Source organism: Rhea americana, unplaced genomic scaffold (assembly GCF_003343005.1).
Source record: "Rhea americana isolate MKP2758 unplaced genomic scaffold, rheAme1 scaffold_122, whole genome shotgun sequence".
Classification (NCBI taxonomy): Eukaryota; Metazoa; Chordata; class Aves; order Rheiformes; family Rheidae; genus Rhea; species Rhea americana.
The window spans coordinates 1,119,298-1,134,612 of record NW_028185284.1 but is presented as its reverse complement, the minus strand read 5'-3'; the positions used below and the strand labels follow the sequence as shown (position 1 = coordinate 1,134,612).

Below are 15,315 nucleotides of genomic sequence, written 5' to 3'. Positions count from 1 at the left end.
GGTGTAACGAGCCCCAGTTGCGCCCCGGCGCGGGGCCGCGGCGCCGCTGATTGCGGATAATTGGGCGCCGGCCGCACCCGCGAGCGCCGCTTCCTCCCGTCCCGTCCCGTCCCGTCCCGCCGGGCCGCGGCCGCCGCCGCCGCCCATGGAGCTGGAGGCGCAGTGGTGGACAGGACAGCTGGCGGCCGACATCCACCAAGCGCTGCGCTACAAGGTAGCCCGGTCCGGCCCGGGCGCGGCGCGGCGGGCGGGGCGGGCGGCGGGGGCCGGCCGGGGCCGGCGCTTCGCCCCGCGGGCGGCGAGCAGCGAGCAGCGGCGCGGCCGCGCTGGCGCGCCCCGTCCGGCCGCCTTGACAGTTGGCCGGGGCTGCGGCGCCCTCGCCGGCTCAGACAGCCGAGAGCGCTCGTGGGGCGGCTGGTGCTGGTGCTCGGGCGCGTAAATAAGCAAAAAAACTTTTTTTTTCTTTTTTTTTAAGCTGTGCTTAGTTGCATTAAAGAAGGGGGAGGGGGTTAGGCATTATTGCCTAATTTTGAACTTCAGGTAACTTCGAAGCTGTTTCTACCCTGACCTAAAATTGCTGTTTGGGGGMTGTTTTGATAATGAAGCTCATCGTATCCCCAGAGATGTAAATTAATTCATGGCGACTGAACTTAGAAAGTGCTTCGGCTGTGTACAGTACTTGAGGATGGGATCGCATTTTTTTTTTTAAGGCATGACTGCTAAAGCAGCTTTTTTTGGAACACAAGAGAAAACCAAGATAACATATATGCTATCAAAGTTACCGTTGCTAAAACTAAGTCAGTGTTGTGAAAAAGTAATTTCTGTTCTCTATTTCGCTTCAATAACATACTTCAGAACTTTGAATTTACCGTGAAACTTTGAAAATTCTGATTCACCACTCCAGCCTCATGTCACAGAACAGGCTGCTGTGATGGAAACTTTTTATACTCAAAATCCTACTTAATCTGGACTACACAACTGTAATTCTTAAGTTTATTCATGATAACAGAAGACGGCAATGCTATCCTGTTGTTCTGAGTTTTGTTGCACACTTGAGGGGATACGAGCTAGCAAGCAGGAGCTGGGAGAGCATTCTTTTTGCCAGTCCAAATTTAACATTCAGATCAGATAATGCCAGAGATTTCTCTCATCTATGTTGTTGGTAGGGCTTTTGATGTTTTGTTTTGTTTTCTCCCAAATCTGAGACTGTGAGGTTTATAAACAGCAAAAGGTTGGGAGATTTTTAGGTCTTGGTTTGGTATCCTTTCCAGCTTCTACTCTGAGTTGTTGAGGATATACTTAACTAAATGCATGAGAGCACACTGCAGTCAGCACCAGTGCAACACTGATCAGACAGATTAAGTCAGAGTTTAGAAATACTCGTGTAGCAAATGATTACACATGCGTGTGCATGCACGCGCACCTGGCTTCTTCCTAGTGGTGCTACCTCCAGCTAGTAGTTACTGTCCTGCTGGAGGCACCTGCAGGAGAATTGGCAGCATTGGAACATGCAGACACTTCAGTACAAAGTCTGATTGCCTAGATTAAGCTGTAGCAGGAGGGATTTGAGTTAAGCTATTGGACTTTGCATTGAAGTGACCGAAGGGTACTTGCATACCACTGCTGCTTCCCTGCTGGGAGGTGCAATAGAGGCAATGTAACAGGATAAAGTATTAAATTACTCTATCTGAATGCACAGTGAGACTATGTTAAATCTTAAATTATTATACTATTATTACTGTACTCCTAGCTCTTCTGTAAGACAGCAAATGCCTTGTGAAAAGGGATGCTGAAACCACGAAAGCAGATGGGAGAGGAGAACTTTGAAATTTCAGTGATTGACTTATGAATAACAGCTGTATTAGTTTTATGGAAATTCAAGCTGAACAATGGTTGTAATAAAGTTGCATGCTGCTGTCCATCTAGGAGCTGAAGCTGCCCTCGTACAAAGGCCAGTCTCCCCAGTTACATCTAAGAAGATACTTTGCAGATCTGATTGCCATTGTGAGCAATCGTTTCAGACTCTGTCCTGCTGCACGACATCTTGCTGTGTATCTGTTGGACCTCTTTATGGATCGTTATGACATATCTATTCAGCAGCTGCATGTGGTTGCTCTTTCCTGTCTACTTTTAGCAAGTAAGTATGCATCACCAAATTTTTAATTAACTAGAGCAATACAGGCTCTATTGCCAAATACAAGGAATATCTTGATGGACTACTTGTGAAAGACAATTAGCATACATAAATCTGGCCCAGTTGGTAGACTCTTTGTTTAGACTCGTTTTGACATTTGTTGGCATCTGAGAGGAGAAAAAACAAATTGTGATTAAAAAAATCAATGTTTATGTTTAGAAGCACAGATTATTCTAAGATGAACTTTCAGAGGGACATTGTAGGAATAGAAAGGCTGTCCTTTTAAGGACATCTCAAAATAGATTTCCCTTTCTTTCCACCAAATGCTAGAAAGGAGGGGAAATCAGCATACCTGTGAGAGAGGTAGAAACAAAACAAGCTATATGTAGAGTATACTGCACCCTGTTGATGATGTTGCGCTCTTCTGGAATACTTGAGATGGCATATGTTACAGTGTTCTTTAAGCAAGCTAAGGCTAACATAAAGCCTGTGTTGTCACATAGAAAATGTAACAGATGAAGTACATTGATTACACAGTACACCATTGTGTACTCTGAAGTCTGAACTAAGTACAAACATGCATTATGAACTGCCCTGCTTATACTGACCTCAGCTAGATTCTTGCGGTATGTATCCGTATCTTTACACTTAGGATCTCTTTTAGAAGTTGCCAAAGAGATCCGGCTGCGGTATGTTGGGATACTGCTGACACGTGTTCTTGAACCATACCCTAGCTTTGTCCAAGCAACAGAACTAACTAGTGGTTCAGACTCTACTGATCCCTTTGTCTGAATCTGTTTTCATTTTCTAAACCAAGATACTGTAGCTCTAGGCCCTCTCAACTAGAAAACTAGAGTGCAGAGATATTGACTATTTTGGTATACTGTTTCCTTTCACTGCATTGCCTTTCTCTACCAATATAGCTATTCAGCAAAACAGCTAAAGAAGAAAAGGGTTATTTCAGATTCTTCTGAGGGTAAACTTCAACTGGATGCCACCAGCCAGCAATCTTTTCTTGGCAAAGGAAGGGGCTCCTGAATATGAAAACTGTGCCTCAGAAAACAGTTCAATCCATTTGGGCAAATGTCTTTATTGGTTTTAAACTAATGCCAGATTTTCAAATGAATTTTGTGTTCTGAAAAGTTTTTTTTGTTTGTTTGTTTTTTTTAATTGCTTCTTCCATCTTTCATAACAAGCTGCAAGTAGAGCTTATAAAAGCCTGGAGTACTCACTCTGGTGAGGAGGAGTGGAGGGAGTAGTTTGGAAAGCACAAACCAAAATGCTGTTTTAGCTTTTGTCCTGTGTGGTTCAAATAGTTTAATCAGCAGTACAGCAGGCTGGACAACTTGAGCTGTAGTACATATGATAAGGTTATAAAAGTAGTAAGAGACTTCTTACTCCTATAATCTCTTACAGGATTGTATGGCTCCTTAAGTTTGTATTTCTGTAATTACTAGAGTTTGGGAATCAAACTAACAGATGGGGCCTGGTGTTGCTCAAGTCCTGTGCAGGTACCACCCACTGTTGAAAAAAATAAAATACTCAGTAGATTCAGTCCTGCAAAGGTCTCTAAAAATGTTTATTCACAACATACTGTGTAGTACTGAATAGCAAGTGTAAGATGGAAAGAATTTGCAATGAAACTGGAATAGCACAACCATATGGCAACTTTATGGAAATAAGACACTTGTTTGCCTACTTAATGGGTTTTCTGCACATACAATTTTGCTTCAGGCTAAACATACACAGGACTGACAAGTTAAAGTCCAGGAAAGCCTGAAGCTATAGCAGTGTTAAAAGTTGAAACTACATTTATGGTAGTGTGGGTTTTTGGATGCACATTGCTGATATGTACTTGTTTGAAATGCTGGAGCAGCTTATCAGCTATCAAATCTAAAAATGTACCCACCATAAAAAGCATTAAAGATAACTGCATTGGACAGAGATCTGGTTATACTCTAGTAACTTGAAAAAATGAGTAATAAGCCAGGGAGAGGGAGGGAGGGCAGGATTAAGGCCAAATGTTGTATTGCTGTGTACTCCCAAGTCACATCACTGTGGTATTTCATTGATGATAGTGACATGTTCTACAATAGTTTGGTAACAAGAACTTCTGTTTGCAGCACCAGTGATGTCATGTATAGCCTGGCTTATTTCTGCACTTGTCAGCTAGTTTCTGGTGCGTGAGTGAGAGAACCAATAGGAAATACCGCACCACAACATGTGATGTTTGACATTAGCTGCTGAAATCTAACCCTTCATAGCACAGCCCCCTTTTTGGCCCAGAGGAAATCTTCTGTTTGAGCTTTGCTTCCCCAAGAAAGTCTCAGTCTTGTTTGATGTAGTAGAATTATGGCCAACACAGACATTAGATGCAGTCTGTTTATAGTTCACTCATGCTGAACCTTTTCTCCCCTCCTCTTTCTGTTCACCTGAAGGTAAATTTGAAGAAAAGGAAGACAGTGTTCCCAAACTTGAACAGTTGAACAGCTTGGGTTGTATGACTAACATGAATCTGGTACTAACCAAACAGAACTTACTTCATATGGAGTTGTTGTTGCTAGAAACATTTCAGTGGAATTTGTGCCTCCCAACTGCTGCTCATTTCATCGACTATTATCTTTCTATTGCTGTCCACGAGACTGATCTTCATGATGGCTGGCCAATGGTTTGCTTAGAGAAGACTAAGTTATATATGGCAAAATATGCTGATTACTTTCTGGAAGTATCACTGCAAGGTGAGTTACATATTTCGGTTAGTGACATCTTTGTTCTCAGAGACAAATACTGCCCAACTTACAAGAATCTTTTTTCCCTTTTCCTTCTTTCTAGATCATGCATTTTTAAATTATGCCCCTTCTTTAGTTGCTACTGCATGTGTAGCTTCTTCAAGGATTATCTTGCGTCTCTCACCAACATGGCCTACTCGACTACATCATCTTACTGCATACTCCTGGGATTTCTTAGTGCCATGTATTGAACGACTATTAATGTAAGTTAATAATAACTGATAGCTTTTTTAATTTTCCATTTTCCAACCTGATAGTATGCATAATTGATATTTACACTGAAAGCAGTATTTCTTGAGGTTCAATTTGTCTATTCTAAAAATATTTAGATATTAGGTAATATCCAAACTAACTGAAATCCCTGTTTAGCTCTCCCCCCCCCTCAAAAAAAAAAAAAAATCTTACCTGATCTGACATCCTTTGGCACGCTCAGATAGTCTGTGTAGACTGTTCATATAAAGAAGGTAATAGTGAAGCAGATGGAAGGCTTGGGAACTCTTATTTGTTCTGAAAGCTCTATGTGCTAGAAGTTCAAGTGATGCTCTGAACAGACCAGTTCCCTTATCCCAAACTTTAAGATCAAAACTTATGTCCATCGTAACTGCTTCCCTCCTACAGAAGTTTGCTCTTTCCCAGATCTCAATATCATTTGGCATTGGAGAAGTGCAGGAACAGCTCTACATAGTAATTATATCTCCTTTATGAGGATGACATTACTATCCTTGATAGGGTCTTTTGATTTCTCCACTATATGTTGTGAAAGTAAAGTGCTGTTATTTAAGTCTTTTCGGTATCACTCTGAAAGACTGTGCAAAGGGGGGGGAGGGGGGAAATCCTGCAGTCATTTGTCAATGCACCATAGTAAGTTAACAGCCTCTTAGGAAAAACTGGTGAGCCCCACCTGTCTTCAAAAGATCAGTGATCTTTTGAAGATGYGCAGTACTAAACTACTTAGCTGATTTTAGGCCTGATGAAGTGAGTATGTGGCACTTGCATAACCTCAGCATAAGAACAAGAGAAAGAGCGTGTTTAAATATACTTGAGACAGGTGCAAATCTTGGAATTAAGGTGAGCWAAAAACGTTTAAAATTAAGTATCGAGTGGGCTAGAAAAAGAGAACCTATGTGCATTTCCACTCCTCAAGAGCACGATCATATATAAATATACATATGATCTTTTTTAGTATTATAGTAGAGATTATTTAAAAGTCCTTTGATATCATGTCTTTTAAAAACATTGTATTCTGCTACCCAATTTAAATGAGGTAGAAGCAAAGTTCAGGTTCTGGTAAGCTGGCACTTAAGTATCCTAGCAGACTTTACTGAACTGGTATTTTTAGATACCACTRTTAAATACTTGGCTTATATCTGCATTTAAGTACTACTACAAAGTGAAGTGAATTTTTTTTTTTTAAAAAAAAAAAAAGGTACCCTAAAGAAACAGATATTAAAACCTTAGATGAGTTTAAAGGGCAGGATAAAACTGTTTTCTTTTTTAATTGGCTTTTTAAAGGTGTTGGAAGCTCTCAGGTAATTGCATCATTGGTTAGAATCCTCTTAAAATTCAATCGAGTTTAAATGATTTTAATATCCATTTTAATCTGTTCTGTCTTCTTATTTTGCTTTAGTGCACATGATAATGATGTGAAGGAAGCAAACAAGCAAAAAGGACAACATGCTCAGTCTGCCCAACATACTGCATTTCAGACCCCAGCTCCAAGTCCCCAGCAGACTAATGTTCAACAGCATATACCACAGTATCTCCAGGCTCATCAGCCTTCATTACAGTATCACCATCAGACATCACAGCAGCAAAACTGTCAACAGATAATATCAGCTAATCATACATCATCTTACCCACTTCAGACTTGCCCTGCTGCCTTACAGTCTAGTGTTCAGGCTCGAGGCCATGTACAGACTGGTGCTGCTATGTCACTAGCTGTTCCGCTAGAAGTGAAGCCATGTATAAGCGTCTCCTACAACCGGAGTTACCAGGTGAATGGACGATATTCCTGTATTACTCCTTGCTTTGAGAGGTGATAAGTACAAATTTAGTTTTGTGCTTGTTTTGTTTGGGGCGGGAAGTTGTGTTGAGGCGAATTGTTTTGTTTTTTGTTAAACCTCAAGTAAGTTTAAGGACAACAAGTTGAATAAAAATAGTGTCTTTCCAGGAAAAAGCAACTGGAATGGCAACCAGTACCTTAGCTCAAATACGGACCGCAAAGAATAAGCGCACAGAACATCCTCTAGAAAGAATGCATGTATCTGGGAGTAGTAAGTTCTTACTCTGGCACTCAGAATACTCTGTGCACACCTTTGAAATACTGGTCGATACAGAAACAGCTGTGGACTAACTACAGGCTTATCTTTTAATGAAGGAGATATGCAGTATTATTTTGAAGACATTTATGTAATACCACCATACAGTATTAACACTTACTTTAAATTTACTTAAAAATCCATTGAATGCCAGACTTCCCCAGGTATGTGGGGACCACAGGAAGACAGAAACCTTAATTGGCTAACTCCATGCTCTTGCTCCTTTTTTTCAGCTCATGTTGGATATGTGCTTTAGACTAAGGCATTTGAGTTAACTGGTGTTTTGGCTACTTTAAAGTTTTGTACCTCACAGGATAGACGCTATATTCTCCCTTCTTTTCTCCTCCCTGGTCTTTTTTATGTTTAAAGTTAACTCTTTCATACTAACTCAGGGAATTTTCTACTCATTACTCTGTGCTGCTGGATTGTATGCTTAATTGGATATAATATGAGGGAGGAGGGTAGAGAGGGAAGAGAATATAGGACAAGTGGACTGGCTTTTCTTCAGGGCATTTATATGTAGAGTACCAAAGGGATACAATAGTGTTCACAGAATGTAAATGTGAACTACTGCCCAGCAGTGTGGTATTGAGTAATTGCAGAAAAGAGAAACTTTCAGCTGAACTTTTACTGTACTATAACTACTGCAGTGGCTGTGATTCCTCTGTGTACATGTGCACATACACACACCCAACAGAAAACATCCTCAGATTTTACTAGCAGTATAGACTGTACCAAAAAAATTTACAGTTAAATGCTTATATAAATCCAATTCTGTGTCAGGCTTATAGTGGAAGAAGATTCTCAGGTAATAGCAGGGCAGTTGCTTCTTTGTGCTATTTGAGAATTCCAGGAAAAAAATGCAGATTTACCCTTCTAAATGGGTGGGTCAAAAATGTATTGCAGAGTGAATTGCTTTATCACAATTAAGGTGCTAATTACATAAATTTATGAAACTACACTATCTCCTGTGGAGTGGATAGTCTGAGGGTAGAAAATTTCACTCATCCAACTCTTGGATGAAAATGGTGGTAAAGATAGTAATGAAGAAATATTCTTTTTTATATATATATATAAAAGATAGTTGCCTCACTCCTATGGTAGGATGCAGAAGGCTGTATCAATGACATGATTCCTGTGACCTTAAAATATCATTATAGGATGTGGGCTTAAGACTGCTCTTGGTTTTGTTTGTTCTTTTACCACCTCCTTCTCCCTGTCTTAGCGGCAGCACTTAAAATCGTGTACCATCTAATGAAAGTGAAGTATTGTCAATGTTACAAAGATGTTTTGAAATTAGAGGTAATTAAGGTATTTGTTAATGATATTAAGGTGAAGGCTTTATCATGGAAGAGGAGGACTTCCTGTAATATTCAGAATTGAGGGAGGACAGATGCTTGTTCTTTCTAAAGCTGAATGATAATATRCTATGAAAACCTATTTATGTTGGAGGAGAAGAAATCCTGTTTCTCTTGTTTTGTCTTAGCATAAATCCCAATTTCTGTTGTGGGTTTTTGTAGCATGTGTGTGCAAGTAAAGGGATCAAGGGATAGGAGGGTGAATGAGAGATCTCCCTCTCTGCTTTATGCTAGAGAATAAACTTTGATATAGGCATAGTGTGGTCAATTCTTACTTTCTCACATGCAAGGTTCTGTTTTTCTTTTTCCCCTCCCCATGTCTTCATGAATATTTCTCCATGTCTGAGAGTAGTGTTAAGTAGAGACTTTCCACCTCATAGGATGCCATGCTTTTTATTCAGAATTGTTACCCATTTAAGAGGTAAACTTTCTTCTGCAGGTTTACTTTTGTTGCAATACTATATCCAAGTCTTCAGTGCTCTAACTACCTCTGATGCTATGAATGTACAGTCTTGTAATAGACCATGACTTGAAATAACAGCAGRTGCCTGTAGCAAACATTTCTGTAAAATCTTCTTATCAGCTAACTTGTCATCTTTATTTGTGATGCAGCAGTATAGGCTTTTCTTTTTTGGAGTATTAGTAAATTTATCCCATAGGCATTTGATATATATATATATAAAAAAAACTAATACTTAACACTGGAATTATAAGGGGCAGGGGGATTATTCAGTTAGTTAATACCGCAAATTTGCATTTAATAGGGTATTTTTATTTTACTGTTTTAAGACTTTAGGTTAACTGTAAAAAGATCCACTACATGCTTTTTTTAATTTATTATTTAGTCTGGGTTTTCTGACACTACAGCTTCATAATGACTATGGAGAAAATGTACACTGAACAGTTTCAATATATTATTTAAAAGAGCTTTACCAGTGTACATCAAAAAATACACTGTGTTCTTACTATTAGAACCAAAATGTGTATTTTAAGAATGGTGCTCCTAAATGTAAAATGTCCACAACAATGGAATCTTTGTGAGTGCTATGCATTCAACTTATTTTTAAAAATAAAATAGTTTTGAGTAAGAAGTCTCCAGTGTGTATTATGCTTTGTTTTGGTTTTTTGATCCTGATTTGTCTCCCATCATCACTGTAGAGGTGCTGAAAACATAAGGCCTTTTTCTTCTCTCCCTACCCATTCTGTGACAGTGTAATAAACTCAAATGATCCAACTTTACAGTGTTAACAAAACAGGAAGGAAATTATGCAGGAAGGGGTTTTCAAACTAATTGCACCCACAGCACATGCTAAACACTGTACATTTCAGTGTTGTATCTAGTACACAGCTGCAACAAAGCAAGCAAGAGGAACAAAAGAACTGCAGTAGCAGGATGAATTCATTTTGTTCTCATTAAAAAAAATGGGTGTTGGCAATCTCACATTTTTAATGCCTCTAATCAAGTAGGAATAGCCTTTTTGTCAAGTGCTGCAAGCAAGTTGAATTCTTAATTATTTACAACAGCAGTGAGGACTTAATTGTGCAGCAGACAGCATAAAACRAGGTGATGCATCCTAGCTGAAATAGTTTGGGACACTTGAAATTTCTGATAACTGCTTGGTATTAAAAGAAATCCTACTACCTCCTAATAGCCTTGTTTCCAATGTGGAATTCATGCATGTTATCTGGTTATGCACAGTGCTCCATAATAAGTAAGTCAGCTGTGCAGAATCTTATTCCTCTGAAGTTAAGAGGATGAAACTGAAGTCTTTGTTAATCTACACTCAACCCTTTAGGAATAAACTCTGATCCCTCAAAAGCTAGGGGTCCAAATGAAGAAGCAATGCTCCACTCACAGGGCAGCATGCRTACTACACTGACATACTGATCCAGAAAGTTGTTTTGCCTTCAGCCTTAAGCAACAAAATCAAGGCTGTCTAGACTACAGAAATGGCTACACTCTTCAGCTTGAAGTTGCTGATTTTTAAATCTTTACTGTAATTATAAACAGGAACTACCACATAGCTTTTATGAATCTCTTAGAACTACACAGACTACCAGCCACATTTTAGTTTGAGATATTTCAGTTAGAGTTCAACTTCAGACTTTAAATTGCAAGTCTGAAGTTTTTTTGTACATGTACATAAGAAAAATTGCATCTCATGACTTCTAGATAGAAAGATAGTCTTCATTTCTGTCACCACTGCAAATTTAGCTTGAAAGCTAAAATTTATAATTAGTTTTTAGCAGTTAGCATATCAGGAATAAACATTTTACAATTGTTAACACTTCTGTTGAATATGTATAAGTAAGTAACATGGCTCCCTCCTTCAATAATTTATTGGCTCTACATTCTAGATCTATGCAGGAACAGAAGTCTCTTGAGTAGATAAGGCTTTAGCTAACTGAACACAAATGCCCAGTTAGCAGCCCTTTATTTTATTTCAATACAGTCAATAACAGCACTCTTTACATAATGTTAAAATTAATAAATATATTAAAGTGGCAATAACAAAGTATATACTGTAATTTTTAGTCTCTATGGCAATGCCATTTTAGAAATTATAGCACAAACACGTTTGGCAAGCTTACATCATGCATTTTGATATTTCCCTGTAATTGTTACATAATAAAATTAAATTTTCATATCTTCAAGAAAAAAAAATACTTTCTGATAATGGAAAGCATTTGCCACTAAACATTCAAGAAACACTTTACAACCAAATAATTAAAAGCAACTAACAGTAGCTTAAGGTTTCAAAACTTCTTAGGACAACCAAGGATCTGGCTTCCACTGCCAGTAGTTCCCTGGGAGAAGGGAGACTTAGGGATCACAGGTGTTAAAACTATGAACATTATATACTGAATCTCAGGTTTGTATTCACCAGTGTAAGTCAGTAACACCACAATCATACATGTTAGCTGTTACGTGCGTTYTACAGTATTTGGAAATACTACCTGCTGTTCTCAGAACATCTGAATTTATTATCCTGAGCCTGCAAGATAATCAGAACACTTTCATCAAACAACCCATTAAAACTGTCTAAAATGTACACATTTTCCATATGTAATGAATTAACCACTCTAAGCACTACATATTCTACAGCTTTTTTTAATGATCATCAGTTAATAATTACTAGGAGATTTACAGCCCACTAAAATGTCAATTTACAGTATATTCAGTGGAAAACATAGTTACAATCTTTCTACAATAAATTTCTAACAACATGCAATATAGTGGTTTATTTCTTGTGATATTAAAAAGATTCGTTACGGGCCAGCTACGTTTTACAACCAGTAAGTTTTCTTTCCTACTTTGTATGCCTAAATAACCATTGTATTCCATGAGACATAAGCAGCCCTAAAAGCAGCATAAAAGCCCTTGGTTTTTAACTAAATTATACTTGTTCGTGATGGATCAGAGAAACCAAGTGGACCCACACAGACAAAATATTATTTGGATATGGATGAATTTTCTCTTGCTGAGTATATTCTATGCTGGAATTTCCAAAGAATGAATGCCCAGTTGATATACAACTCCAGTTACTGACTGCAAATCTACATATGGCATCTGGAGAGGGTATCTGATAACCTGGAAAAAATACAACATTACAACTATAACTGCAACTTGGAAGGATTATTTTTCTTAAAAGTATCTTTATTTACAAAAGCTTTCTATTTAAAATCTTTTTGTATGTAAAAGATGCTCTACGCTATGTATATTGCTTGCAGTTTAAGTAAARCATTTTATAATTATCTTTTATAGTCTATAAACTTATCCACTAAACAAGCTCTTGTCAAGAATGCTATTTTCTCTTTAAACACCCTTTTTTCTATGTAAACTTACACTAGGTGCCTTTATCTCATCTAAAAAMCAAAAGTATGTAAAGTATTACTTAGAAACTTCCAGAAAAATTAAAATAAGGTTACATACAGGTAACTGAACATTACTGAAAATTACTGCACGTGTACTGACAACATCCATTCACACTATGGACGCTCCAGCGCTCAAGCCCCTGAGCCGGGGGAGTTTTTACTTACCATTTGGGTCTTTTGATCTCACCACATACACAGGAACGTAATTGGGTGGCGTTTTCCTTTTGTTCAGTTTGACCTCCAGTCCTCAGATTTACTAATCGGACTCCCCAGAACAGAAGGGCAAACTGTGAATTTGTCTACTGCCAGCACAGCTCGTGAAAGCCTTTGTTGACTCATGTGCAACCTTATTTTTTCATACAAAGAGCTGTCTGTCGGCACTCTTGCAGTCCAAGCACCCACTCATCAACTGTATTATTTGGAGGTGAGTTTTATAGTTTTTTCAACTTTGACTACAGCAGCGTTCTGCTACGTGTCTCAGTACGTTTAGATGCATAGAGCCAGCAGAAGAGCCAACGTCACTCCGGATGGCCACTCAAGCCATCTCTTGAAGAGAGATTCTTCAGAAATGCCGTAACGACAAGTTCCCAGGGAACGTGCCCGCATCAGGGACACTGGCTCCATACTTGTGATCCCGTATCGTATCTTAGTGCTTGTTCACGGTGCAAGTGAGCTGATGAGGACAATCAGCTATACGGACTACACCCTTCTAGAAGGGATTATTAATACCAAATCGACTCTCTTCATCGACCAGTGAAGAAGTAGGAATATGCCATGCATCTAAAACACTGTCTGAGATACGTGAAAACTAGGATAAAACCCTACTGAGGAACAGGTTCTGTAGTAGAAGAAAAGTCCTCACCAGGCTCCAAACCTGGGTTCAGATTATGTGCATTAGAGAGAGCCTCCCTCAACGTGGAGGCCACTGTAGCTCTGTTTTAAGAACGCTTGTGAAGTCTCCTAAAACTCGGGAGAGCAAGTTGGTGAAAGGGCAGCAAGCACACAGCACTACACCGAGGACAGACCACAGAGGCTAAGATGTATCAAGAACTTTTTCCACTTCCTGGATCAACAAGACTGCGAGAGCACAGAAGTAGCTTAGAAGCACTTCCATCTCCACTTCTCTGTAGGCTTAGTTCTGTGATATTCTCCTTAGTATGTTAAAAAAAAAAAAAAAAAAAACACTCCTCCCATGCTGGCCCAGCATCCAAGATAATACTTTAGAACAAACAATTATGAAAGATTTTATAATGCAATTTTAAAAAGAAAGTTTAAGAAAAATGCCTGATGTATTATACACATAATATAGTGCCATTTGCAGAATCCAGGGACATAATTACAAGACAGCATTTATCCCTCCACAGCAAGCTTTATTACACGCTTGAAATTTGTTTTTAGAAATTATTTTTAAATACTTATGCATGTGATGATATCCAGAGCATAACAAAGAGAAACCTTCAAGACACAGGGCCTGGTGTTTAACTGTTTTACTCTTGTTTTATAATGCTATTATAATTAATAACATCGTTTTTTAACTTTCCAGTTAGTTCTTTTTTTCATCTTACTTAATGAACCTTTGAATGAACCTATGAAGTGTGAATACTAAATATAAAAGCATTAGAAAAATAATTTCCTTAAGGAAACTGGAATAYTTCATATATTAGAAATTCATGGTGAACCAAAATTTTGTGGAGAAGTAATACAAAATTCAAKGCTGAGGAGTTTGGTTGGTTGGCTGGTTCTTCCTTCCTGACAACTATTTTTTGATTCTTGAGAGAAYTAATATGAAAATTTTCAACATATTACAGGTATGTATCTATGCATGATTCATGTTTGCTTCTGATGTGGTTAAATTTGCATAAAAGAAAAATAATCCAAACATTGTGAGAGCTGTAATAAATACAACCAACCAATTTCRCAAATGTAAACTACCACTGTTCTCTGCAACTGCCTTCTAAAAAATGCCATAACATTTACACTTTATTTGCAGCAGTTATTTGTCTAATGCGTAATATACATACATACTATAAAACACAGTAATCATATTTGAGAGAGAGGCATAATATGATTCAAAATGCACAATAATCCCCAAACTGCAACAATCCTCTCAGTATTAAAAAGCAGGTATGGAAGTGAATTTATTTTTAAGATTTTATATGGAAAGAACAATGGCTTCATTTGGTATTTACACTTAATAAAAATGCAGTTCTTCTATGAGTTCTCAGAAGAAATATTCCAAATCTATATTTAAATAGGAACATTCACCACATATCTGACATCTGTACATTTTAGTGCTTCACTAAACATCTAGTATCTTTTCCAAACTGAAAATTTCAGAAATACCCATTCAAAATTTAAGGACCTCATACAGGGAGTTTAATAATAAACCACCAAGTCATTTTGGCTATTGGCCTGCACTGGCTTCAGTGCCCTTCTGATCCAAAATTCCCTTTTCTTAACTCATGCTAAACACTATTAAGCTACAGATTCCAAGCTCCTTATGCTAATCAATGACAGTTCCACTGAGGCTGGAGCTTCTCCAAATACTGCTGTATTTGAAATCAACATTAACCTGGGTTATTGGGAATGAAACCTCGGACATCTCTACATACTATGCAGGCTGACTTAAGTTGTGGTATGTTACTGACTGAAGAAGGTGGTCTTGGAAGCTGTAAAGATAATCATTAAAAAATTAAACACACACAAAACATACACACATATCTGGCTATTCTCTAGCATAATACAGCCACACTGTGTGATTCCCTGTGCCTTGAAAAACACAGAGGCAGAGGCAAACACAATATTCAGCGCTATTACACTGTATTTTAACTGTAATGTGA

General features: G+C 38.2%; 1 protein-coding gene across 1 annotated transcript; it reads left to right on the top strand.

Annotated features, from left to right (window-relative positions):
- Positions 1-6: 6 nt before the first annotated feature.
- On the top strand, positions 7-9,680 carry CCNJ (cyclin J). The gene is made up of 5 exons (XM_085325736.1): positions 7-214; positions 1,927-2,137; positions 4,573-4,872; positions 4,967-5,126; positions 6,551-9,680. Exons 1-5 carry the CDS (start codon positions 146-148, stop codon positions 6,960-6,962), a joined length of 1,152 nt encoding a protein of 383 aa, XP_085181862.1. The 5' UTR covers positions 7-145; the 3' UTR covers positions 6,963-9,680.
- The last annotated feature ends 5,635 nt before the right edge of the window (positions 9,681-15,315 follow it).

Coding starts and splice junctions, on each gene's coding strand:
- CCNJ (XM_085325736.1), top strand. CDS start 146: ATGGAGCTGGAGGCGCAGTGGTGGACAGGACAGCTGGCGGCCGACATC. Junction 215..1,926: donor ACCAAGCGCTGCGCTACAAG/GTAGCCCGGTCC, acceptor CTGTCCATCTAG/GAGCTGAAGCTGCCCTCGTA. Junction 2,138..4,572: donor TTCCTGTCTACTTTTAGCAA/GTAAGTATGCAT, acceptor GTTCACCTGAAG/GTAAATTTGAAGAAAAGGAA.